This window comes from Gossypium hirsutum, chromosome A06 (assembly GCF_007990345.1).
Source record: "Gossypium hirsutum isolate 1008001.06 chromosome A06, Gossypium_hirsutum_v2.1, whole genome shotgun sequence".
Lineage (NCBI taxonomy): Eukaryota > Viridiplantae > Streptophyta > Magnoliopsida > Malvales > Malvaceae > Gossypium > Gossypium hirsutum.
The window spans coordinates 123,183,963-123,208,519 of NC_053429.1; the positions used below are offsets into that span (position 1 = coordinate 123,183,963).

General features: G+C 32.2%; 4 protein-coding genes across 4 annotated transcripts; 1 reads left to right on the forward strand and 3 right to left on the reverse strand.

Moving 5' to 3' along the window:
• The first annotated feature begins 967 nt into the window (after positions 1-967).
• On the forward strand, positions 968-1,750 carry LOC121230560 (uncharacterized). The gene is made up of 3 exons (XM_041115469.1): positions 968-1,066; positions 1,157-1,261; positions 1,481-1,750. Exons 1-3 carry the CDS (start codon positions 968-970, stop codon positions 1,748-1,750), a joined length of 474 nt encoding a protein of 157 aa, XP_040971403.1.
• A 2,012-nt stretch (positions 1,751-3,762) lies between these two features.
• Positions 3,763-4,845, reverse strand: LOC121230561 (F-box protein CPR1). Its single transcript, XM_041115470.1, has one exon. It carries the CDS (start codon positions 4,843-4,845, stop codon positions 3,763-3,765), a length of 1,083 nt encoding a protein of 360 aa, XP_040971404.1.
• A 2,812-nt stretch (positions 4,846-7,657) lies between these two features.
• LOC107903372 (protein NCA1) lies at positions 7,658-13,925 on the reverse strand. The gene is made up of 7 exons (XM_041116163.1): positions 13,536-13,925; positions 12,696-12,933; positions 12,464-12,609; positions 10,559-10,646; positions 10,329-10,475; positions 8,099-8,248; positions 7,658-8,014 (listed from the first exon to the last, which is right to left on the reverse strand). Exons 1-7 carry the CDS (start codon positions 13,781-13,783, stop codon positions 7,934-7,936), a joined length of 1,098 nt encoding a protein of 365 aa, XP_040972097.1. The 5' UTR covers positions 13,784-13,925; the 3' UTR covers positions 7,658-7,933.
• A 1,605-nt stretch (positions 13,926-15,530) lies between these two features.
• On the reverse strand, positions 15,531-19,951 carry LOC121230777 (pentatricopeptide repeat-containing protein At2g19280). Its single transcript, XM_041116164.1, has 5 exons — positions 19,847-19,951; positions 17,601-19,704; positions 17,353-17,484; positions 16,178-16,334; positions 15,531-15,997 (listed from the first exon to the last, which is right to left on the reverse strand). The coding sequence occupies exon 2, from the start codon at positions 19,662-19,664 to the stop codon at positions 17,655-17,657; it is 2,010 nt and encodes a 669-aa protein (XP_040972098.1). The 5' UTR covers positions 19,665-19,704; positions 19,847-19,951; the 3' UTR covers positions 15,531-15,997; positions 16,178-16,334; positions 17,353-17,484; positions 17,601-17,654.
• Positions 19,952-24,557: the final 4,606 nt, after the last annotated feature.

A 24,557-nucleotide genomic window follows, 5' to 3' on the forward strand; every position in this document is an offset into this window, starting at 1 on the left:
TGACAATGTATTATATATATATTCTATACATAGACTGCCACGATTCAAGTCTTGAAGAAGGCAGGTCGCCCGTCAGAGTGTCTGGTGAACCATGAGAATTGCTCATTTAAGAAGCCAATGGAGCATGAATGTGTGCATCTCCAAGTTAGAAACTTTTTTCAGACTGAAGTTAAATTATAAATTTTATGAGAGCACAAATGTAATTTGATTATTATATTAACTTATAATTTTAGGATCAAATCATAATTTTATTATTATGGGGATCAAAGTATAAATCTATCATATATTAACTTAAACTTTAAAGAATTTAAACAGATTAAAAGGAAGAAAAAAAGTTAAATATAGAAGAAGTTAAAACCAAGACTTGAGATGTCAATGTTTAAATTTTACCTCTAGAAAACAACAAAGTAAAAATGGCAAACTGGATTTAAGTAATGAATAGTTGCACATTTCATAAAAAAAATTATATTATTTCAACATATTCATCAAGATATAATTTTATTTAAATAATTATTATAATTATTTTAAAAAAAACCCAATACTTAGGCTTATGTAACTCAAGTAATTTATTTATAAAGAATTTGTTATTTAAAGTCTTTATATTATATATTTCTTAATAATGTGGGATTATTAACATTGTAAACTAAAAACGAGTGCTAAACCCGATATTATTTTGGAATTTCGTTTTGTTAGCTTGTAAGGACCATAAGCTATTTCATATGGCTAATAGAGTGATCAAGTGATATGGAAATGGAAAAAAGGCAGAAAGCGATGGAGGGGATTATTCTCTGGGTCATTTTGCTTAACTAATTTCTAATTTAATCCAATACTTTTCACTACATTCTAACATCATCTTAACATAAATCTTATCAAAAGCTTCAACCGAATGTACCATATGTTATGCTTTCGTTATGTTTACTATGTTTTTCTTGAGAGAATTTTGAACCATAGTTTCGGCATTAAACTGATGAGGGGTTTTTCGGAGTATATGAAATCGAGAGGGGAATTGGCCTACCAGCAGCTTTGCAGTGAGATCACAGTCGAGTTCAATGATTGCTCGAAACAAGTTCTGAGTTCAACACCTGATCATGTCATAAACTTTGAATTCCTTTTTTTGAGACTGTATGTTCTTACTACATCATTGGCTTGAGTGCAGGTCCTTGAGATGGAATCTCTATTTTTAAACCCCGATTACTACCGAGTTGATCTAGCTGAGCTGCTCAGAGCCGTTCAAACACAGGAAAAGCAGAAATTGCATTTGGTATGCCTCTAGTCATTCTTGTACCATTGCTCCTAAGATTATTATATCCAACACTGGAATTATAATTTTATGTTGCCATTCTATGTTATCAGAGATGAGTGTCAGGTACGGGTACATAAAACTCAATTTCGATATTATATTAAATTTATATGATACATAGTCTTTGTCATCAACCTTCTTACATGTATGGCTATATATATATATATTCTGTATACATAGACTGCCACGATTCAGGTCTTGAAGATGGCAGGTCGTCCGTCGGAGCGTCTGGTGAACCATGAGAATTGCTCATTTAAGATGCCAATGGAACATGAATGTGTGCATCTCCAGGAGATAACAGAACCTGCCGGAACCAAAGAAGCAGAAGCAAATGCCGAGTATGATAATGCTCTCAAGGAAGCCATTAGAGGAGTGCAAGAAGCTGTAACCGCCATTAACGAACATTTAGAAGAAGTGAGTTATGAAATTGCAGGCCTTGAAATAAAGTAAGTTCACTATTACATAACTCAAAGTGTTTAGTCGCTCAAATTATATAGTCTCTACAAGGATTACAAGAAAAGGGTTCGGTTTCGGGTCAAGGTTGGTGTAAAATGCATGCTTTGTGTGCTGGTTTGGGTCAAATTTAGCCGGAGTCATAGTTTGGGAATAAGAGTAAGAGTTAATTGCTTACTAAGTAATTTTAATGGGTAGATTGAATTTAATTGGATAATTAGATAATTGGGTTAGTCGGGTTATTCAATAAGTAAATTTGCACAGCGGGCTAATCATCTAAATTAATTTAATTATAGAGAATGTATCATTTAAATCCTTTATATTATATATGTATTACTTAGCAATGTAGGATTCCTAACATTCCAGCTATAAACAAGAACTAAACCCAATATTATTATTTGGAGTTTCGTTTCGTTAGCTTGAAAGGACCATAAGCTATTTCAGAAGGGTAATAGAGTGATCAAGTGATGGAATGGGAAAAAGGCAGAAAGCGATGCAGGGGATTATTCTCTTATATCAACAAGTCATTTTGTCTCAAAATTCTATCGAGAGATCAAATATTTGAAAAGGTAATGTATTCATAAAATGAGAATATCTCATTGAGCATCTAAAAATCTCCTTGGCAAAAGGATTCTCATAATTAATATATAGTATTCCTAATTTCATAGATTTTCAACCAATATGTGACCTTTTGCTTGCCACCTTTTTCATGATGTAGCTATAAATCTATTCATACAAGTCCTATTTTTTCTTTTCAAATTCGAATAATGACTTGTATCAAAGAAATCAACAATTTGTGTTTAGCCCTTAAGAAAAGATTCTTCTAAACAAGAGTGATGGAATAAAACTTAAAAGGTTCATACAAGGCGGCAATGTTCTATAGTGGCATTTACGGCGTTTTTAGTAAAAGCACCGCTAAAGCTCATGTTCTATAATTTAGAGGCATTTTTTTGTGGCTTTAATAAAAATGCCACAAATAGTTTTAACGGCGCTTATAAACTCAAAAAAAAGCCTCTAAAAACTTGTTCTGCTGTAGTGGGTGGGTTTTGGAAATCTTCCACTGGTGATAAACCTATTTTCTATTATAGTAAAGTGATATGGAAGTCAAATATGCTAAACTTTTATGAATATTGTGGTAATGATAATGATGGTGATGGAGAAAAAATAGAAAAGATGGGATTACAAAGACAATGTGGCTTATGTATGAGTATCAACTTAATTAAGAGAGATATGTTTTAAGAATGTGTTATTTACAAGATAAAAGATACTTCACATTAAGAGATGGATGAATGTGAAGATGGACCTCAATTAATGGAGTTAAAAGAAAAAAAAATTAACATTAATCTCATTATAAGTTCTTATCATATTTGGCTTTTTTTTTTTACAAGTAGTGTTTAGAACTATCCATAGCCCTTTACTAACCCTTAAATAAGAGGATAATGCCCTTCAACGCACTTGAACTCATATCCTCCTGCACTGAAAATAATATTGATTCCAATCAAGCTAAAACTTTGATTTTTTTTCATTTAATTTGAAGTTAAAAAAGACAATTGAATCTTGTAATTTTAGAGAGAGACTATAGATATAATTATTTTATTAAGCTAAAGAGGGGTTAAAGCCATTACCAACCCCTTGACTATACCCCAGTAAAGATGTTCATGGGACATTAGCTAGGGTTTCGATTTCTACACTACTCGATATTAAAGCTCGACATTTTACGTTCTCAAGCCTGCAGGTCAAGGCTAGGAGATGATCATATAATATAGCGTGGAGACTTTAGTTGTTGAGTTATTCAAACATAACCTCGAAAGCAACTAATTTATGGTATTTAGATTCGAGTGCGATTATTTTTCATCATACACAACATTTAATTCAGTTCGTTCATATTCAAATGTAAATACATAAAAAGTCTAAAAATCATAAAAAAATAAAAATCCAAAACCATCGGAAATTTCACTAATCTCTAACTATAATGGTAAATTTAAATTCATTATTGGAAAGAAGTGGTACTACCTTTTTTGGGACAACGAAACCAAGCTTTCCTTGCAACGAATACAATACCATTGTAATAATAACTGAGATTGGCCGTCCATTTGCTTGCTTTTGGTATCATACCAAGTGAATCTGTGATGGCTGTCTTGAAAGAGAATGTCTTTATATTTAATGTCCCTAATTGATCTAAATATTACTTGATCTTGTGAGATTGGTACTTCAATGTTGAGTTGTTTAATCCAACTATCAGACACACCATATTCCTTCATCACCCATACTTTATAAACATTCACATTTGGTTCTGGTTTGACAACTAAAGAGGAGAAGAAGTCCCGATATTCCGTGATAAAAAAGTCGACGTTACCTTGAAAATCTGGATCATTTGGCAAATTAATCTCTCGAAACACCTCCTCATCAAATTGAAACGATACGATGGTTTTGATAATTTTCTTGGATGATGATTTCTTCAATCCTTGCCAATGAAAAGCTCCATTGAAACACCCGTTGCCTCGATACAAAGGCAACAATGCCCACGAACTTGGATTCTCTATCTTTATCATTTTCCAAGAATTCATGTTTGAACTATAAACTTGAACCTGAACTTCCGATGAAGACGAATCACGACGGTTGCTAACCTTTACCACTTTATAGTCATTGAGTTTACGACAAAACCCAAAACCAATGCCGAAAAGAAAATCATTATGGTCATGATAACATTGAGGAAGCTCCATAATTTCTCTCGTGGAAGGATTGCAAATATGTATTCTCAACCTATCATCTTTCTTCAGAAAGCAGCGTATCGTATTGCTTAAGCAAACTAATCCATTGATTGAACCAATTATGAATTTTCGTGGTTGGTCAAATAAGGACCTCGAAAGTTGGATTCCATAAGAATAACATTCATGAATGAAAAAACCATCCGTATTGCTACCGTAACAATTCAAATGCATGGCGATGAAAGTAGAGTCTTCGATGAGATTACGCCACGATCTTTTAACGGTTTTGAATCGGAACAAACTTTTGACGGGCAATCTTGATAGAATTTCTCTTTCGATCTCCTCTGGAACTTGAAAACTTCCTACAAACTCCTTCCTTCTCATCATCCTCTTCAATATTTTGAATAGACCAAAAACTAAGAGGTTTTCTAGTCAAAACCCTAAACCCTAATAAGGCTTTGTCATTTAAGAGATTTATTACATAAACTTATACTTGGGCATAATTTCTTATTTTATTTTATCTGGTATAGTTTTGTTATATTTAAACTTCTTTTTTTAATTAATTTAAGGAAGATTGGTAATTAATATTAGATTTTTCTTTGTAATTTAATATATTTATGAGATAAACCTTAAAATTATACATAAATTTTGATTTAATGTACAATTTGATATATAAATTTTGATTCGATGCAATCATACACATTATATTTTAATAATGTTTGGTTGTAATTAATATTATATTTGGAAAAGTTTTGATTTTATTTAAACTTCTTATTATGGTAGATTTGGAGATTGATGTATATGTATATTTTATTGGGTCATACCATTTTATATTTATATAATTTTTTTATTTGTTAATTACTTCATGTATTCACGTTACTTTTAGTTATATAAATTGTCTTGCTGTATCTAATAATATTTAAGAACAATTCATAAAATCATGATTGTTCCGTCGGGTATGGTGTTTGATGGTTAACGGTTTTGACGTGGTAGATGTTTTAGGCTATCAATACAATGGTCTTATTGAGGTTTTTGATGTTTATTCATGCAAGTTTTGTTTTATCTTTTTAGATTTAGATAATGACTTGCATCAAAGAAATTAACTATTTGTGTTTAGCTCTCGAAATAGGGTTGTGCAAAGTGGCAGTAGTGGGTTTTGGAAATCTGATAGACCTATTTTTATGATAGTAAAGTGATAGGGTATTCGAATATGCTAAACTTTTATGAATATAGTGGTGATAATAGTGATGATGGAAAAAAACAAAAAAAGATAAGATTACAAAGACAATATGACTTATGTATGAGTATCGACTTAAGGAAAATATGTTTGAAGAATGTGTTATTTATAAGATAAAAAATACTTCAGGTCAAGAGATGGATGAATGCGAAGATAAACCTCAATTAATTGAGTTGAAAGGAAATTATTATTGAATGGTTGAATTATGATATATGCCTGGAATTTATACATGCAAACTGTTACTTGCAAAGATTGTATTGTGAAGGAGTGTTCTTGAATTTTTGTGCGGTTTTATGGATCCTCCGTTACATGGTAAGAAAATTCTGAAAGATGATATCCGTCTTGTAATAGATGGTGTTTCAAATGAAACTTAACTGTTCGGGGTTGTACTAAATTTATTCTTTACCAACACAATCATTCTTTACTGCAAACAATTACCACTGTATCTTTGTTTTCTCAGGAAAATTTCTAACCTTTTAATTGATTACAAATGTTTTTTTTTTTTTGGCAAGTTGTGGACACTGTAATATTTTTGGACAAATTTAGCAGTCTTTAAAGTACTTTCCATAAAGTCACAATCCTATGAGAACAAGTTGATTCACACACCACAAAGCTTTCAATTTTAAGATTCGTACGTGGGTAGTCTACTAATATCCTCGAAAAAGTATGAATCAGGATTTTCAGAATCGAATGAGTGAATGAACCGGTCAAACCATTGATAAGTTGACATCATAGGCCAAAATTCAAATACTAATGACAATTTCTTTCAGTGCCAAGCAAACGCAGGTAATTGATGAGCCTGGAGAAGTATTATGAGTGAAAGAGATGTAATGAAGCACATCACCTGGCAAAGAGAAAATAGATTGAGAGAAGCAAATCTATTACTTGGAGCAAATCATGGAATGGTTCAAGACGAATTGCAAAACATGGGCATCCGTAGGTGGTGGGAAACAAAACCTCTGTCTGAAGGCAATGAAAAACCGAAATGGAAACTTACCCATGATGGTAAGTTTTCTGTAAAATCAGCATACTTTTACCAACTCAATAATTAAAATGACAGAAGGCTGAACTCCACCACTTTGAACATACCCAATGATGTTTGGAAGATGCTATGGTCAGCCAAAATACCTTTTAAAGTTGTCATCTCTGTGTCTAAGATTCTCAACATTCATAAAAGTAGTAGTAGATCTATGGGAACTTGGTGCACTTTCTTTCGAGCTGAGGCAGAGACCATTCAGACATACAAACTTGGTGTTCATTAATTGGCACTTGGACTATATGCACGTTATGAAACAAGATAAGAATGAAAAGGAAATCATGCCTGAAGACTTCACGAGCTTTGTTATCACTTTGTGGAGCATTTGGATCCATAAGAACAAAGTTGTATTTGAAGGTGTTAGTCCAAATGCTGTAGCGGTTATTGAAGCAGCATTTGGAAGTCAACCAGACCACAAGAAAGCAGTGAAGTACAAGTATAGTTATATTGGATCTCCTCATCAAAACGCCGGAGTTCAAAACATGGCTCAATATTCATGAGAACTTCAACCACGACAATGGAGCAGCTAGAAGGCAGATGATAATCCAATTCACTCTAGCGAAGGCTATACAGCTTGAAATTTCTTGATGTGTCATTTGGACAAGAGGAAGGATCATCGAAGATAAGCGGAATCCTATTCACTGGGAGTTTAAACCAAAATCATGGATGATATCAACACCTTGAGGAAATTGCTACAGAATTTGTGCACTGAAAACGGGATACAACCAAACTGATAGTTTTAGCTTCTCATCTGGTACTTTATTTTTTACTTTTGTATTAAAAAAAAATTAAAACTGAATGTTTGTGTTAAAGCTCGATTCATTTTTTTAAACGAACTTAATAGGTAACCAAAGTCTTGCAAAGGTTAGGATAATAGGTTTAAGAACTAGAAAACCCAATAACAGAGCAACAATAACACTGAATTCTGCTAAAATGGAGGTGGTGTTGTTTGCCTCTTATTATATAAAAAAACTCAAGTTGAAAAGTGACATTTAACAGAGAAATTCAAGCATGACTTTCTACTTGTGCTCTAAGGATTAACCAAATATTCACTAGTCTCTGGCTCTAGCTCTGGCACTGGCACATCTACAGGGATTGTCTCTTTTTTTCGGAACCGGGCAGAGCTCATTGATCGGCAAACTCGAGCTTCTGTATGTACAGAAACCGGCTCCTTTATTTTGGTTCATAGTTATTTTCCATTATGAGGATACAGAGCTAGCAGTTGCCTCATGCTGTTTCTCTTCAAGCTGAGATTTGAGGAATGCCAGCACTGAAAGGCGCTGCAAAGTGAAAACGAACATGAGAAACCCATTTTCTGGGGAGTAGTTATAGCTTAAAAACTTGCATTTGAGGAGAAACCTTACCCTTGGCTCGAGACCGGCTTCTTCGGATTTCAGTGTCAAAGATTCTAACAATTTTATGCCTTCTTGAAATCCATCGACCGCCACATCCTCTTTTCCAAGAGTTCTGTCTACATCTGCAACTTTTGCAAGAGAAACAGCTACATCCAGAATCTGCAAATACAAAAGCAACAATACACTGTTCAATGCCAACAGAAGCATCAAAGTCGGAATGTAACAGAGCTTCTCGAGTACTAGAATGGATTTCAATTGTAAATCCATCACAGAAAACAAAGAACCAAAATTCAGCATACTGAAAAATTTGCAACTTTTTGCAGTTAAATAAATAGATTGGGCAAAAGATATATCAAATGTCTGAGGAATAAAAATAATAAATATTTGAAAACTAATAATTCGGGTTTTTGCATAAATTTTTCGAGTGAGTTCACTTATTTCAAGATTTAATAACACAGAAAACTATATATAGATAACCGTTTAAATCATTCCAAGTAAACATTCTTTATAATTGGCAATTAGACTTGTCCAACAGCAAAGTTGCCCCCCTGGCCCAAGATAAGGTAATTAGTAAGTCGGGTTGCTCATGGACACATCTACTGGCATCAATCAATAAAACAAACTAGTGGGATTACTAAACCATGTACCAAAATGAACCTATCTTACCAAAACTCAGGTTTGAGTGTAGGATACAGGTTTGGGATTGACAGGGGTATGTTGAGATTTTTTCCTGACATTTTACATGCATTTGAATGGTCCTTGGAGAATCATATCCACATGCATCAATGTCCAAATATGCGTTGGACACAAGTACTTCAACAACAGTGAAGAATCAAAGAAACATAGCGTTAACTAGTTTCTTACTTTTTACAAACAATATACCCATTCAGTTTCCACAGGCAGCGGTTTTGACAAAAACTTCAACAAAGTTCAACTAACTCAGACTAGCCTTCCATTTTCGGGTTAATTTAGACCAGCTAAAGGAACAGGTGAGGTGAGATCACAACCCTAAACCAAGCCTGTGGTATTATACCATACCCAGAGCATGTCAGAATGATAATACTCTGTACTATCAAGGTTGGACTAATTTGGAAACACTGGCATTTGCTTCATACTCCCTTGCTTCTCCAACTGTTTCTTTTTTTTTTCCCCCTTTAAGTACACTTGCCTGACACTGACATCAAACACATACCCAATCATGGCCATGGGGAATATGATTCTCCAAGAACTCTCCAATTACATGTAAAAACAAATTAAAAAGTGAACACAACTGTGTTCGATGCATGCTCATATCCAATACTCATACCCAAGTCCAAGTAACATGGAAACCCACTATTTAGTCACGGTTTTGGTTCCCAGTGGAATTTTATTAGTAGTAATTATTGGGGCTATAACACTGATCATACAAGAAGACGTAAGGCGAAAAGACCAGTCATCCGGTGTACTTCACCAGCCGTGAGTTTTTAGAACATGAAAAGCAAGGAATTCTAAAGTTTATAGTCATCGTAAGAATGGTTTAGTTTAATAGTTGCATCAAAGTTTAATTGGTAGGAATCAAGTTGCAGAACAGTGGCTGAAACAAGGTGATCCAAGAAACTTATGCATAGCACCAAAAAGTAGGATTTTAATGAGGCCAAAAGATTTGATTGACACAAGTTGACTGAAACTATGCTAATCAGGCTTGGATGTCATTGTGGGTATGTGTCAGGCAAGGGTGTGCATCTGTTTATTTTTTAAAAGTTTCTCATATATTTGGAGAATGCCCCATCCATGATAGGTTTCTTTATATCGGTATGAAGAGAAGGCAAAAAGTTTTCATAGAGACTGGCAAAAAACTGGATTAAATTGTAAAAACACAGTTTTCTGGTTTTTTTCTATTACTAAACTTATTTTTGTAAATAATGAATTTTGAATTTTTACCCTCCTAATCATATACTAAACACCATAACATGAAGCCAACTACATATTTTACGAACTAATTACTATATTTAGTAGTTATTTAATATCAAAATATGTTCAACATTAATTTATATTGACTGCATAATCCAGTTCAATTGATTCAACCATCTGAACCAGTGACCCGGAGGTCACCCTGGTTTGACCTCTGATCCAGCTTTTTATTCAACGCTCAAAAGCACTGATATGGACCTATAACATAGACAGACTATGATGATAATAACATGCTAAGCTAAACCGAAAGGGTTCAAAAAAAAGGAAGAGAAAAAAACAAGCATCTTACCTGTGAAGCAACACCGGGATGGTTTTTGATAACATCACGGCGGACACCCAGTGATCGGAAGTAGTAAGACCTTGACGCTTGAAGATCTCCATCATAATACTTTAGGTCTCCAATTTTGTTAAGTGAAACAGATAGTGTATGTGTGATCTGCAGAAAGTATGTTTGAAAATGATGATCATGGCGGCCTCATTAATAAGGAAGCATCGCAAAAGGAAAGTTTGTGTTGTAACCTCAAGATCATCAGCTGGCAATTTGGTAAGGAACTCAACACTCTCCTCGAAATAATTGATTGCAGCAGCAGCATCTCCCATTGCTCGACTGCAAAAAACTTGAATGTTCAGTTTTACTCGAACAATTGCCTTACAAATATAAAGATGTCTTCTCCAGTTGTCCATATTAGACAGTTTGGCTTTAGACAGTTTTGCTCTTTCAGGATTCTTCTCTAAGTTTTCTGATATCATGCTTACAGTCTATGAAGCACGGACGCTTCTGTAAAGGGAGTATCTACATGTCAAATATGGACACAGTTTTGACATGGCAAAATACATGTAAGGACACGTAAAAATCAATAAACACAAAATCGGATACAATCAAAATATGGTCAAGATTAGACACACCCCTTTTTTTGCATTCGTCTCCTAAATATGGAATAGACAATGAGCAATTGGGTTAAATTATGTTTTTAAAGAGTTCAAGTTTTAAAATTCAGAAAAAAAAACTAAAAAAGCTATTTGCATATTAATGTTTAATTAAAAAGTATCAATTTTACATGTTTACCATATACCATTACATTAAAAAAACTTTTTATTGTTGTGTCATGCCATATCCGTGCACTGTTCTTTTTAGAAATTATTGTATCATCATATATGTGTCATGTCTGACATATAAATAGACACCTAGGATTATAAGATATCTTTCGGGTTTAAATCTAGAGCTAGGATTATTAGTTACCATTAGGGTGTAAATCTGAGGCTTGGATTAAAACTTTATTTGTAACCCTAGCATAAATAAGTTGTAATTATTTATAGCCACAACATTCTTGTTATTTTCTTTGAATTAATAGAAAAAGTAAAGTTTTTTTATAACTCTAAATTTTCTAGAGTTCCAACTTTTTCTACTCATTTTTCAGTCCAAATTCTAGTGATTTACTGTTATTTTCCCCCTAAATGTCTAAACCACACCGGTGTTGCACCCAAATTATGAGTCGGTCTAAGAACTTCCAAGCCTAAAATTAGGCCAATCTTCTCCTCAAAATTTTTTTTATCTTCATAAACAAGATTTTCATAAGGATAACAAATAAATATAATTCCCAAACATATTTGAATTCAACTAAAAATCAGTACTCTTCAAAAAGCCAATCTTTTTGCATGAAATAGTCTCACATTTTTCACAACAAAACTCTTGAAACACCCTCAACAACCATTCTATCTCTGCAACATTAATGTCAATAAAGATTCTCCTTCATGATCTTAAAAGACCCTCAGTCACACTTTAAGGACAGAAAAAGGATTTCCCATCAATTATTTCTAAGATTTAAAGTCATTTCACATGCTTCAACATTCGTTAGTTGAAGCAAGGATTAGTCTTGGCCTCAACCAGTCATGCAACTTTTAAGGAAGAGGGTAGGGACGTTAGATGATGATTCAGAAATTTGAAGTGAAATTTCTTTGATTTCAATAAGAAAGTTCAATATTCTTCCATACAAGTGCTATAGTAAAAGAAACTTATTAGACTCTTTCAAAAAGATATTTGCTCAACAAAGCAAGCATTCCCTAGAGTATGTTGCTTTGACTCTCTGAAATCCCCATGTCTAGTGCATATCTAGACATGGATATCAGTATCTAATCCTCCAAGGATTCTACCAAATACATGAAAATCTTATAAAAACTGAACATACCCATGTTGGATACATATCCATATCCAAGACATACCATGCCCAATTAACATTGTACCATATCCATATCCATATCCATATCTATATCAAGATCAAAGAGCTCAAGGAAAGACACGTTATCATATTTGGATTTACAGCAAGCATTAAGATTTAGAATGAAAGTCACGCAATTATGAATCACAGTGACACAACTAAACATATGCAATAAAGAGGAAAGAGAGGAGTGTGTCTAGGAACATACCAGCAGTCACCAAGCATACCCAGAACTGCGCCGAGCTGTGAGCACAATTCAGATGTGTTTCCCATTTTCTCTAATTGATCTCTGATGTCTTCCGCACACATAATGAGTCTAGATTTAGCACTTTCGATATTCTGTGCACGGAATGCCTGTATAAAGCAAGCATAAACTAATTTCAAATAATTGAAACAGGCTGCTAGGAGTACAGAAATAAAGCAACAAGCACGACACTTACCCTCATGGCCTGTTGCACCAAGAAAGCACCTCGGTCCAACGAGACATCCTCGTAAATTACCTTCTTATCGTCATTTGAAACTTGCTCTCCTTCACCATTGACGCCAACATGTGCCCTTTTGATCCTAGCATGCCCTTCGATAAATCGATCAACCATGCTTTGAAGATTGGTGTCAGCTTCCAGTTTCTCTATGTCAGCTCCACATAGTGGACAATCCTTAAACCGAGATATACACACTCTAAAAGGAACGCAGAGTTATCATTAGATCTAAAGGAATAAAAGGGTTCTTCTAAGCAATTGCATCCAACAAATATTCAACATGGTACCGCAGGATCAATGACCATCCAAATTTATGAAAAGAATATAATTGCATACCGATGGGCACACCCTTAAATCGATATGTACAATCTAAAAGGACTACAAAGTTATCATTAGATCCATGTTGCTTGGGTTCTTTCATTTTCCATGAAGTACCTGTGTCCGAGTATACTAAACATTAAGTAACATAAACATTACAAGCAGGAAAAAAAAAGCAGAAAAAAGGGTCAATTATGGAAGAAAGAAAACAAAATGTTCATTATCATAAAGAAGAAAGTCAAATAATGAAAACCCCACAAAAATTATCACAAAACTTGCAGCAAAAAACAGTCAAATAATAGAAAATTGGATCAACGAATTAACATAAAAAGATAAAAAGAAATCAAATAAATGATTATTTAAAAAAACATAAAAACAGTCGAATAAGAAAAAGGAATCAAAGAATTATCATAGAAAACAGAAAAAGAAGTGAAATAAGAAAACCCAATCGGAAGAAGAAAAAAAGGGATTATTAATTATTACTTGCAAAAGAGATGAGAACAAGGGATACATTTGGTGCAGTCAAAGAGAAGTGCTTGACAGATCATACAACTGAGAGGACCGAGCTTAAAATTATTGGAATCGTAACCAAAAGGGCATTTCGGAGACACGGTGGCGGAGTCACCGGAATCTTTCCTTGTTGCTTCGCTGCCGCCGACGGTGGATTTTTTGGCCGAACCATTATCGTCCGGTCGAGCCGCTTTCACGAATGGGCAAACCGGAGTGGTCATCTTTATCTATCTACCTATAAAAATAAAAGGACGGAAAAAAATCCCATATATAGTTAGGATTGCAGATTGGAAACGACGTCGTTATTGTTTCTAGGCCCCCAATCCCTTCTGCAACGCGTATTCACCTCAACGACTCGTGTCTTTGTCTGTAATTTTCCTTTTATTTTAGCATTAAAATCATTATAATTTCTCTTTATTTTCAATAAAACCCATAGAGTGTAGATTTTTCTCTCTTACAGCCTCCATGTTTTTTGTTTTCACTTTTTTTTTTATTAAAGAGCATTTAGGCTTGGTAAATTTGGATTAGTACTCTAACTCAGGAGCAAAACCAGAAAACTTTTTAGGGGGCCAAAATTAAATGATAATTTTTATGATAGTAAAAATGTAATTTAACCATTTTCATAGTTTATATATAATTTTTTTATAATTTTTAAAAGTTATCATTATTAGGGGTAAAATATAATTTTACCTATACTAATTTAAAATTTTAAAAATTTTAAAAGATCTAAATAAAATCTTTTCTATTTTAAGGAGATCAGGGCCCTGCCATCCCCTACGCCCCTGCTCTAACATATGTTCATATTTAAATAAAAGTTATTTTTATTTAAACAAAGAAACGAGCTTTTCAGTCAATTCAACCCTTGAACATCTTTAATTTCCAAATTCCGTTAGCATGCTTATTATTTTTACTTGTTTGCATTAATGTACAATGATTTACTCGATTTTATGATATATGGACTAAATTATAATCTTAACTATTGTACAAAGATTGTCTAAAGAATTTACCCTTTGCAAAAATGGATAAGAACCATTTATTTTCAAAGTCAAATTAGTTGAACATAATATTACGCTTCCTTCATTTTGTTTAAATTTACAATGAATTAAGATAGGGATTAAATTTTAAATTTATCATTCATTTTAGTTAAAAAATTACAACATTTATAATTTAAGGATTTTTTTAATTATTTTATTAAATTAAAAGTTAGATTCTTAAAAGATAAGTAATAAATTTTATCCATTTCCTTAAGTAAAATGATAATCTTTGAAGTTTGAGCTATCAATGGGATGGGTTGACTTCTTTTTAGATTTGGGATTATGAAAGAGTGTTAATTCAGTCTGATAATGTGAAAGTTATGAAGGCTATCTAAGAGTTCTCATCGAGGACGTCAAATTCTATTTTGATCAGACGAGTTCATCAACTTTTATCAAATGATAGACAATAGATCTTACAACATGTCCTTAGAGAGGATAACAATTATGTCTGTACAAATTTTCTCCAAGGGAGATTTCCTTTTGGTTTAGACCTGGTAAAACCATGTTATTCAGATTTCTTTTTAGATGTGTATATAAAGCTTATGGTGAATTGACTAAGTAGGTACTTTTATTATAAAAATTGATCAAATTAGTCCCTCTATTATTAAATCAATTTAATCTTTGTAAGCCTAAACTATTAAAAAGAATAAAATAATAACTTTCAACAAATTTAAAATTTAAAATTTAAAATTTAATATTTAATATTTAACAAACTTATATTTTGAAAGCTTTTTGACCAAATATTTTATTTGGAGTTAAAATATAAATGAAAAAAAAAATAACTTTCATGCCGGATTTTAAATAATAAATGTTAACTTCACTCCAATTTAAACTTATTTAATTCTTTTTAATAGTTAAAGGATTAGATTGATTCGGTCCTTATAATAGAGGGACTTCCTATGTATATTCACCTAAAACTCATATAGCAATTTTATTTTTTAACAAATAAAGAATTTATTCCAATGAAAAATGGTTTACAAAGTCGGGTTGGATATTCTTGGCCTAGTAAAATCAAGAAAACCAGGAGCATATAACAAACCAGGTAGACTAAAGCATGCACACCAAGTAACAAAGCATTAGAAATAACAAGAGGCCTACACATCAAACCCACACGACTGCATAGCAAATCCGCTATCTCGGATCCACGGAGGCAAAGGCGGAAGCCGATCAGCAACAAACACGAGCATCCAATGGCCACAACATGAGATGGTTGATTTTAGCACCACTGGCGTAGAAGATGGTGTTGGACTGTAGGAATATCTTTTATATTGTTACTCAAACTTGACTTTGAGTGTTAGATGCAAGTATATGCCCGACACAGGTAATCTCCATTCGAAGTTTTTCCATATATTTGGATGGTCTTTGAGAAGGTATATCCCCAAACTCATGTCTGAAAATGCACTGGACAAAGGTATTTCAAGAAAGATAAGGAACTATACCAACATAATCTTTTTATCATAAGCAAGATATACAAGCACTACATGTTTGTAAAATGATCAAACGAGAACTAATTAGGATTCCACCATGATTATCAAAAAAGATATTGAATAAATTAAAGAGATGCAAAGAAAAAGAACTCACGAGTTTCAACACACGGGGCCCTCTTTGAAGCTTGTCGTTTTGAACTGGAGACAATTAAAATCAAAGGACCATTACACTTGGTAGGTAATTGCCGTCATAGATCTGCAACAAGTTTTAAAGAATATCTGCATTTTGAAGATGAAGACCCTGGAGTTACCTGAATTACATTATAAGCATTGATGAGTACAAAATTTAAATCTTTTACAAAAAAAAAAAATCATAGTAAAAAGATTATTTTTTTAAGAAGTAGCAGGTCCCCCAACCTTCCTTGCCCTCCACTCATATGTTTCTAACACTCAGATGCATGAGTCAGGTACGACAATGGTGTACCTATTCCTATACCCATGTCTGGAAACGCACTGGACATGTGTTCTTCGACAAAAATGGAAGCCAAAGCAACATAGGTATATCAAACAAATAGTAAATTCTCAAAAGTAACCGGGGAGTTTGCGTGTGATAGCACTTGAGAGATGTGACCTCATTTGGCTTATGGCCATTACTTATTAGCTCCATAGCTCCATCTCAAGGTAAGAACACCACTTCAAAGTTTGCAGTAATCCAATCCTACTTGATGTTCATTCAAGGACACATGCATCCCTAACTGCTTGTTAGAAATGAGGATGTTCAGGTAGTTCAATAAAAAAAGGTCGATAAAACAACACTACATGAAGTCAAATGGATCTGATCAAGACATCTAAGAGATTAGCAAAAACCCATATCAGCTTTCAAAAAAATTTAACTAATCATTCTTGTAAATACCACTGACTGGAAGAGAGAGAGACTTAGAGAGGTGTCTTCTTTATCGTCTAAGCATCAACATATTATTTCATCCAGATATACATGATCAGACTCATTACAAGCTAAAACTCCATCAAAAGAATCCATGATGCATGAAAATTCAAAAAAGTTATTTGGTCAGGAAATTGCATGAACGCATGCATGTGCAACTATCACTCAAATTTGGGTGCGAGTGTTGGATACGAATACATGTCCAACACAGGTAAATTCAATTTTCTAAGTTTCTCCATGTACTTAAAGGGTCCTTGGAGGGTTATATCCCCATTCTAAACATGAGTTGGACACGGAAACTTCAAGCAACATGAAGAGCCAAAGCAACATAGATATGCCATAATATGACTTAGCAGAATAAATAGAAAGATAAAGAACAAACATACCTTAAAGTCAGCCTCCTGGAAATCAAGCACAACTACTCATGAGTGCCAAAGCAGATCTTTACTATTAAGCAAAGATGACACCTTGTGGACAAGCTCTCAGTTAAGAAGATTAAGTCATACCGACAATACCACCTGAAAGGTCACAGGAATTGAGCCAGCAACTCAGAACAATATTCCAAAATTATGATAAAGTTAACAAATAAGTCAAGCATACTAATAAAAGAAGCATGAAATGAAGACAATCTTACAGCTCATACAGCTGGAGGAATCCTCAGAGGAAATGTTGCACATCAGCTGAAAAGTTATGGCATATCTATACAATCATTGACATCAACATGGATATCATATTGCAGCAGAAGTTGTTGCAGTTTCAAAGCTGCAGTCTCTTCGGGGTTCTTGACCCACTTTTTCCCAAACCCAAGGATGAATGCTCGATGAGTACCTTTATTAGGCAGAATATCATCTCTAATCATCATTTCCACCAAGTTGCATGCCTTGTCCATGTCTCCAATGCCACAAAATCCGTGAATGAGAGTGTTGTATAATACCAGGTCCGGGCTTAACCCAATATCAAGCATCCTAACAAACAGAGCATTAGCTTCTGTCATCCGTCTTTCCCTGCAGTAGCCATTAAGTAAAGCACTGCAAGTCAAGGCATCAGGTTTCACATTGCATTCACTCATGTAAAACCATACAAGAAATGCTTCCTCAAAGTCCCCTTTCTTGGAGAGCCCATCTATGATATTTGTAAATGTCACCGTATCAGGAGAAACACCCCTTCGGACAAGCTCATCCAGAATATCTTTTGCCTCATTCGTAAATCCTCTTTTAATTAGGCTATCAATAATAATGTTATAGGTTGTAACATCTGGAGAAATGCCGGCTGATCTCATCATATCTACAAGCATAAAGGCCTTGTGTAAGAGGCCCATCTTTCCATATCCATCTATTACTGTGTTAAATGTAACAACATCAGGTACCAAACCCTCCATTATCATCTTATGAAATAAATAATCTGCCATTTCCAAGTCTTTGGATTTGCAGCAAGCATCAATGAGCAATGTGAATGTAGTCACAGTCGGGTTAATTCCGCATTTTAACATTTTCCCGAAATATTGAAAAGCTCTACCCATATCCCGATCTCTACAATAGCCTCCAATTATAGTAGTATAACTAACACAATCAGGGAGCAAGCCCAATTCAAACATCTCTTGAAATATCAAAGAAGCTTTTACCATGTTTCCTTCTGCACAAAACTTTGTGATGAAACTATTGTACACAAAAATATTCGGTTTAAGATTAAAAAATTTTATAACATTCATTGCTTCCATTGGTCTTCCGACTTTACAGTAACCTTCAAAAACAGAACTAACCAAAACTGAATCCGGAAAAACTCCAAATCTAGTTATTTTAAACAGCATCGAAGTTGCTTCTCCTAAACAAGACATCTTACAAAGAGTGTTGATTATGATAGTATATGCAACAACATCCGGTTTAATCCCGTAGTTTTTCATGTCCATCAGCAATTTCCAGGCACTTAAAAAGTGGCCTTTATTGCAGTACATGTTAATAAACAAAGTAAAAATCGATACATTCAAACGAATCCCTTGCCTCATCATTTGATCAAGAAAATCCCAAGCCAAGTCCAATTGATTTAACCTTAACAACGCCTTAAGCAATGAATTACAAACGCCAACTGACGGAAACATGTCAAAATGCTTCATTTGGCACGTTAATTCAAATGCCAAATCAGCCTTCTTTTCTCTTATATAACAATCAACAAGCATGCTATACACAGTTCGTAAAACTGTTTTATCAGTATGAGTCTCGTAAAAGAGTTTCAACAATTCATCCACAGGAACATCTTTGCTAACACTAACTCTCACTAAATATAGAATAAAATCCACCGCTATATGATTCATGTTCCCGGAAACTAATATATGTATCATCTTACAAACCGATTTATTCGAATGCAATGATCCAATGCAATACTCAGACAACTTGAAAAAATGCAAAGCAAGCTCAGAATTCGAACTTTCATCGAATAAATCATTCAAAATCCGAATCAAATTAGACTCATTCAAATCAACAGCATGTAGATTCTCGGGGTTAATATTGAAACCTCGTTTCGAGAGTATCGATTTGATCATACTCATAGGATTGCTGCATTCTTCAGTGTGTTGTTGAGTGATGAAATGTTGGGATTCTAAAAGACATGAAGCACATGATGAGAATTTCTTACTAGGAATCCGCTTGAATGGGTTTTTTGTGGTGAACAAGAGCTTGCTAAAGATTGAAGAAGAAACTTTCATGGAAAGCTTGAAATTTTGTGGTTCATCAGCGAGAAATGAGCTTAAAAAATGTAAAAAAAAATACATATATATAATTAATGGAGTCCTTATGAATTCAACAGACAAGGAAAAAATCTATTTTCATACAAATTATAAGAAAAAATGAAGAAAAAGGAAAAAGGAAGAGGAAGGGTTTAAAGAACCTGGTGCCGAGGGACAGAGGCGCCCATAAAATAAGATTAACAGTCGATAGCTTAGGTTTGCTTAAAAATATATAATAAGCATAACTTAAAGTAGAGGTATGTTCATGGCAGGACTGGGCTGGGTTGAGTCGAGTCAGGTCAAACCGGATGAACTCAAAATACTTTTAATTTAATTAAAATTTGTTATTAGTCTCTCTAATTTTATAGAATTTACGATTTAGTTCATGTACTTTAAAAGTTTAAAATTCAATCCTCTTACTTTTCAATTTAAAAATCCTATTTCAATCATCATTTTTGTTGATAGTTTTTTGTCAAAATTTGTTAACTTAATATATTTATTTTCTATCAATCCTATGTTGCGTAATATTAAGATAGCCAAATTGACATGCCAAATTGATAAATTTTGAAAAGAAATACTGAAAACAATAATGATTGAATTGAGATTTTTAAACTAGAAAAACAAAAAGACTTAATTTTTAACTTTTTTTAGTACATGGATTAAATCTAAAATTTTATTAAAGTATAGGGACTAATAACATATTTTAACCTTGAATTTTTATGGGTTTTTTTTTGTGTGTGTTTAAACTTGTATTTTCAAAAAAATTTCGATTTAATAATTGAAGTTGAATTAATAACTACATCAAAGAATTCTTGTTAAATTGACTTATGTGGCATTTTTTATTATTAAAAAGTTTTCTCACATAGACAATATTACCTATTGAATACGGAGTTTTAAAGTTTTCGATTTTATATATGAGGTTGTAAAATTCTATGTCTATTTTTGAGAAGTAAAATAAAATTCAATATATCTATATATAACAACAAATTTAATAAAAAAATTAACAATGTTAATAGTTAGATCTGATTTGGAGAGATTAAATTTTTGAAAATAAAAATATAAGGACTAAATTTTAAATTTTCAAAAAGTAAAGAGACTTGTGGAACATTTTAACTTATGAAAAAAGTCTATCTTAATTTATTATCTGGGTAAACAACATCCAAGGCCTTTTTATTAAAATAACCCATAAATTTTAAAAAAGTTCCAAAATGACCCACTTTTTTAATAAAACACCAAAATGACCTGAAATCTACAGTAAAAGTTGGTGCAGCCAAATTAAATGGCGCCACCAACTTGCCACATCAGCAGGGACCATAAAAAATTAATTTTTTTTGTGGAACCAAGTAAAATAACGCCACCTTTATAAATACTAGGAAAATACTAAAATTTTTTAAAACATAAGAGGACTTAAAAAAAATTACCCATTTTTCTGGTGGAGCCAAAGTAAATGGCGCCACCAGTCTGCCCATATGTCAGTACTTTTTTTTTTTTACTTTTTAACTCTTTTACTTTTTTTTTTGTCTTTTTGTCTTTATTTATTTATTTTATTTATTATTATTAATTTTAAAATTTTTGAAATATATATTTAAAATATTTTATTAATATATATTTTTTAAATTTTAAATAGATATTTTGAAATTACTTTTTTAAATTTTAAATATTATTTTTTAATATTATTTGTTATTAATTTTATAATAATTTAAATATTATTTAATTTTTTTATACTATTTGAAAGTTTAAAATATTTAAATATTAAAAAAATTGAAATTTTAAAATATTTAAATATTAAAAAATAATATTTAAAATTTAAAAAAGTAATTTCAAAATATATATTTAAATTTTAAAAAATATATATTAATAAAATATTTTAAATATATATAAAAAATTTTAAAATTAATAATAATAAAATAAATAAATAAACACAAAAAGACAAAAAAAAAAGGTGAAAGAGTTAAAAAGTAAAAAAAAAAAGTACTGACATATGGTCAGACTGGTGACGTCATTTACTTTGGCTCCACCAGAGAAATGGGTAATTTTTTTTAAGTCCTCTTATATTTAAAAAAATTTCAGTATTTCTCTGGTATTCATACAGGTGGCGCCATTCTACATGGCTCTACCAAAAAATTAATTTTTTATGGTCCCTGCTGACGTGGTAAGTTGGTGGCGCTATTTAATTTGGCTCCACCAACTTTTACTGTAAATTTCAGGTCATTTTGGTGTTTTATTAAAAAGGTGGGTCATTTTAGAACTTTTTTAAAATTTATGGGTTATTTTAATAAAAAGGCCAACATCGGCCTCCAAAGTCAATCTAAAATAAGTTCGTCTTATTTTGGTCACTCTAAACTTTTTTTTCTCAATTTAGTCACTTTGATTAAGATAATTATTCAAATTAGTCATTACCGTTAAAAATTCCACTAATCCACTAATGGATTGCTAACATAGCACATTAACCCATTAAGTGATTGGTATGTGACAATTTTTTTTCTTTTGACTAAAGTTAGGGACCTCTTTATAATTAATCCAAAACATTCTTATTCTTTATATTTCTCATTGCTTTTTGAACCTAAAAAATAGGAGAAACCAAAACCTTTACCATTCTGTTTTGAGAATTCACTACATCCATTGCTTCAGAATCACCAATGTTCTTTGCACGGATATCAACCAGGCAAATAATGTAAATTAGTGTAACACTACAAAGAATTTGTCATATATCATCGCTTACTTTTACTGATGGTTTAATTCTGTAAGTATAAGTGAATTACTTATCCGTTACTATATGATGAGCCTATACCAATATATCCTATTAGCTACAATGATAAATCAAATTTATTCGTCAGTATAGGTCTTATATAAACCGACAGTTTTATTAGTACCGTCAATATAAATGTGTTATAAAAAACTTAAAACATGTGATAGATCTTTTTACTTTTTATAAATTTAGAATTTAATCCTTATATTTTCAGAATGCAAAATTTAAGTAATTTGTTTAAAAATTTTACTAAACACAATTTTTTGAAATTTCCACATACCTTTCTGATGTTTGATGAAAAAGCCATACTTCTAAAATTGTTTATTAAATGAATTTTAAGTAAAAGCAAAACTACATCCTGTATTATTTAATTATTATTCTATTTATTTTTTATTTTTAAATTCAATAATTTTGATATAGATGTCTTTTACCCTTATATATATATATTTGTATCAACCTAATTAATCTTTGCAAATATTTTGTCATTTCATGATCTAATTCACATAGAATTTCAAATAACTATCATGCCATGTTTGGTTCAATGTAATGGCTATTTCATTTCAGCACAATTCAAAATTTTACAGTAAAACAGATGTTTGGTTCATTGAAAGCTCAAAATGTCAAATAGCGATTTTCGATTCATTTCAAAAATTGCTGAACAGCCTAACCTCTTACCAAATGATCCTTCTTCCCCCCTCCCCCGAAAACACTCTTACTTAAATTGAAATTTCTCAATGATTTCACTTTTTTTTCCTTTGACCATCAACAATTTCAAGCTCAAATCAACTTAAAAGGCCAAATCAACTAGATTTTTTTTTGTAAATTCAATTCAATTAGGGTTCATTTTGCATTTTTATTGAATTTTTTTTTTTTGTTTATGATGATTTGCCCTAGAGAACTTGAGATTGATTCTGCATCTATTCATGAGGAGATCGACTCGTTCTTTGAGTCAACTCCTCCTATCAAAGATTTCGCTAAAATTAGTGACAAATTGAATCAGTCATCCAATTTGATTATTTTATTATTTTCTAATATTATAGACTATTATTTTTATTAAATTATATTTAATAATAATTATATTAAAATATAATTAAATTATTTATTATTATTTTATTAAATTCCATTTAATATTACTTTTATTAAAATTTAATAACAATAATAATCCACCTACAAAAATTTTTTGCTAAAATAACTCTGATCAACCAAACAATTGAATTATTGATGACAATTTTATTTCATTATAGTTTTATTTCATTACAATAGATTTGATTGCTCATTACTGATTTATTCCATTACAATAAAACAAACACAGTCAAAGTTAATTTGAATATTCAAATTGCAAAAATTAAACTCTCCAACATGAATACAAATAACTTATCATATTTCAATTATTTGAATTTTTCTTCATTGAATTTGAATAATAATTTCTTTATTATTAATTTTACTAGTTTTTTTTTTTGAATAATAATTTCTGTAAGTCGATTCCAGATCTATTTACGTTGGTAATTTGAGGTTTATCAATCCTTTCTTTTTACTTGAACGGTCTTTACTTGTTTATCTGGCTAACACATCTACATTTACCTTATTAGCTGTCTGATTTGTACTGTGATTGGAGCAGAATTGTGGGGCATTTTTCATTGTCTCTCCATTGCTTGGGAGAAGGAATTCAAGAAGGTAGTGATGGAATGTGACAGTTCCCAAGCTGTCCAACTGTTGAATGATGGCCAGGCTGCTTCTGATAACTTGGCATTGGTTAGAAAATATAGTAGAACTGTGCGGACGTGGTTGGGATATTTGCATTGTCCATCTCCCACGGACTGCGAATCAAGTGGCTGGCAAAACAGGGGTTTAGCATGGGTTTCGAGCTGCAAATTTTTGTTTCCCCTCCTGCGGGTGCTTGGAATATGCTTTGTCAGGATGTTTTGAGATCTTATTCTCTATAATTTTTGGATATCCTTCTTTATTCAAATAAAATTGTGATCATGCTTTTTAGTTTGGCCAAAGGACGTAGGAGTAGTTCTACCAGTTTGATCCTTTTAACCCAATTTGGTTTTATGCTTGTGTACATGTGGCTTGAAAATCTCTGTTTTGCCCATGTGCATGTGCATGAACAATTAAATATT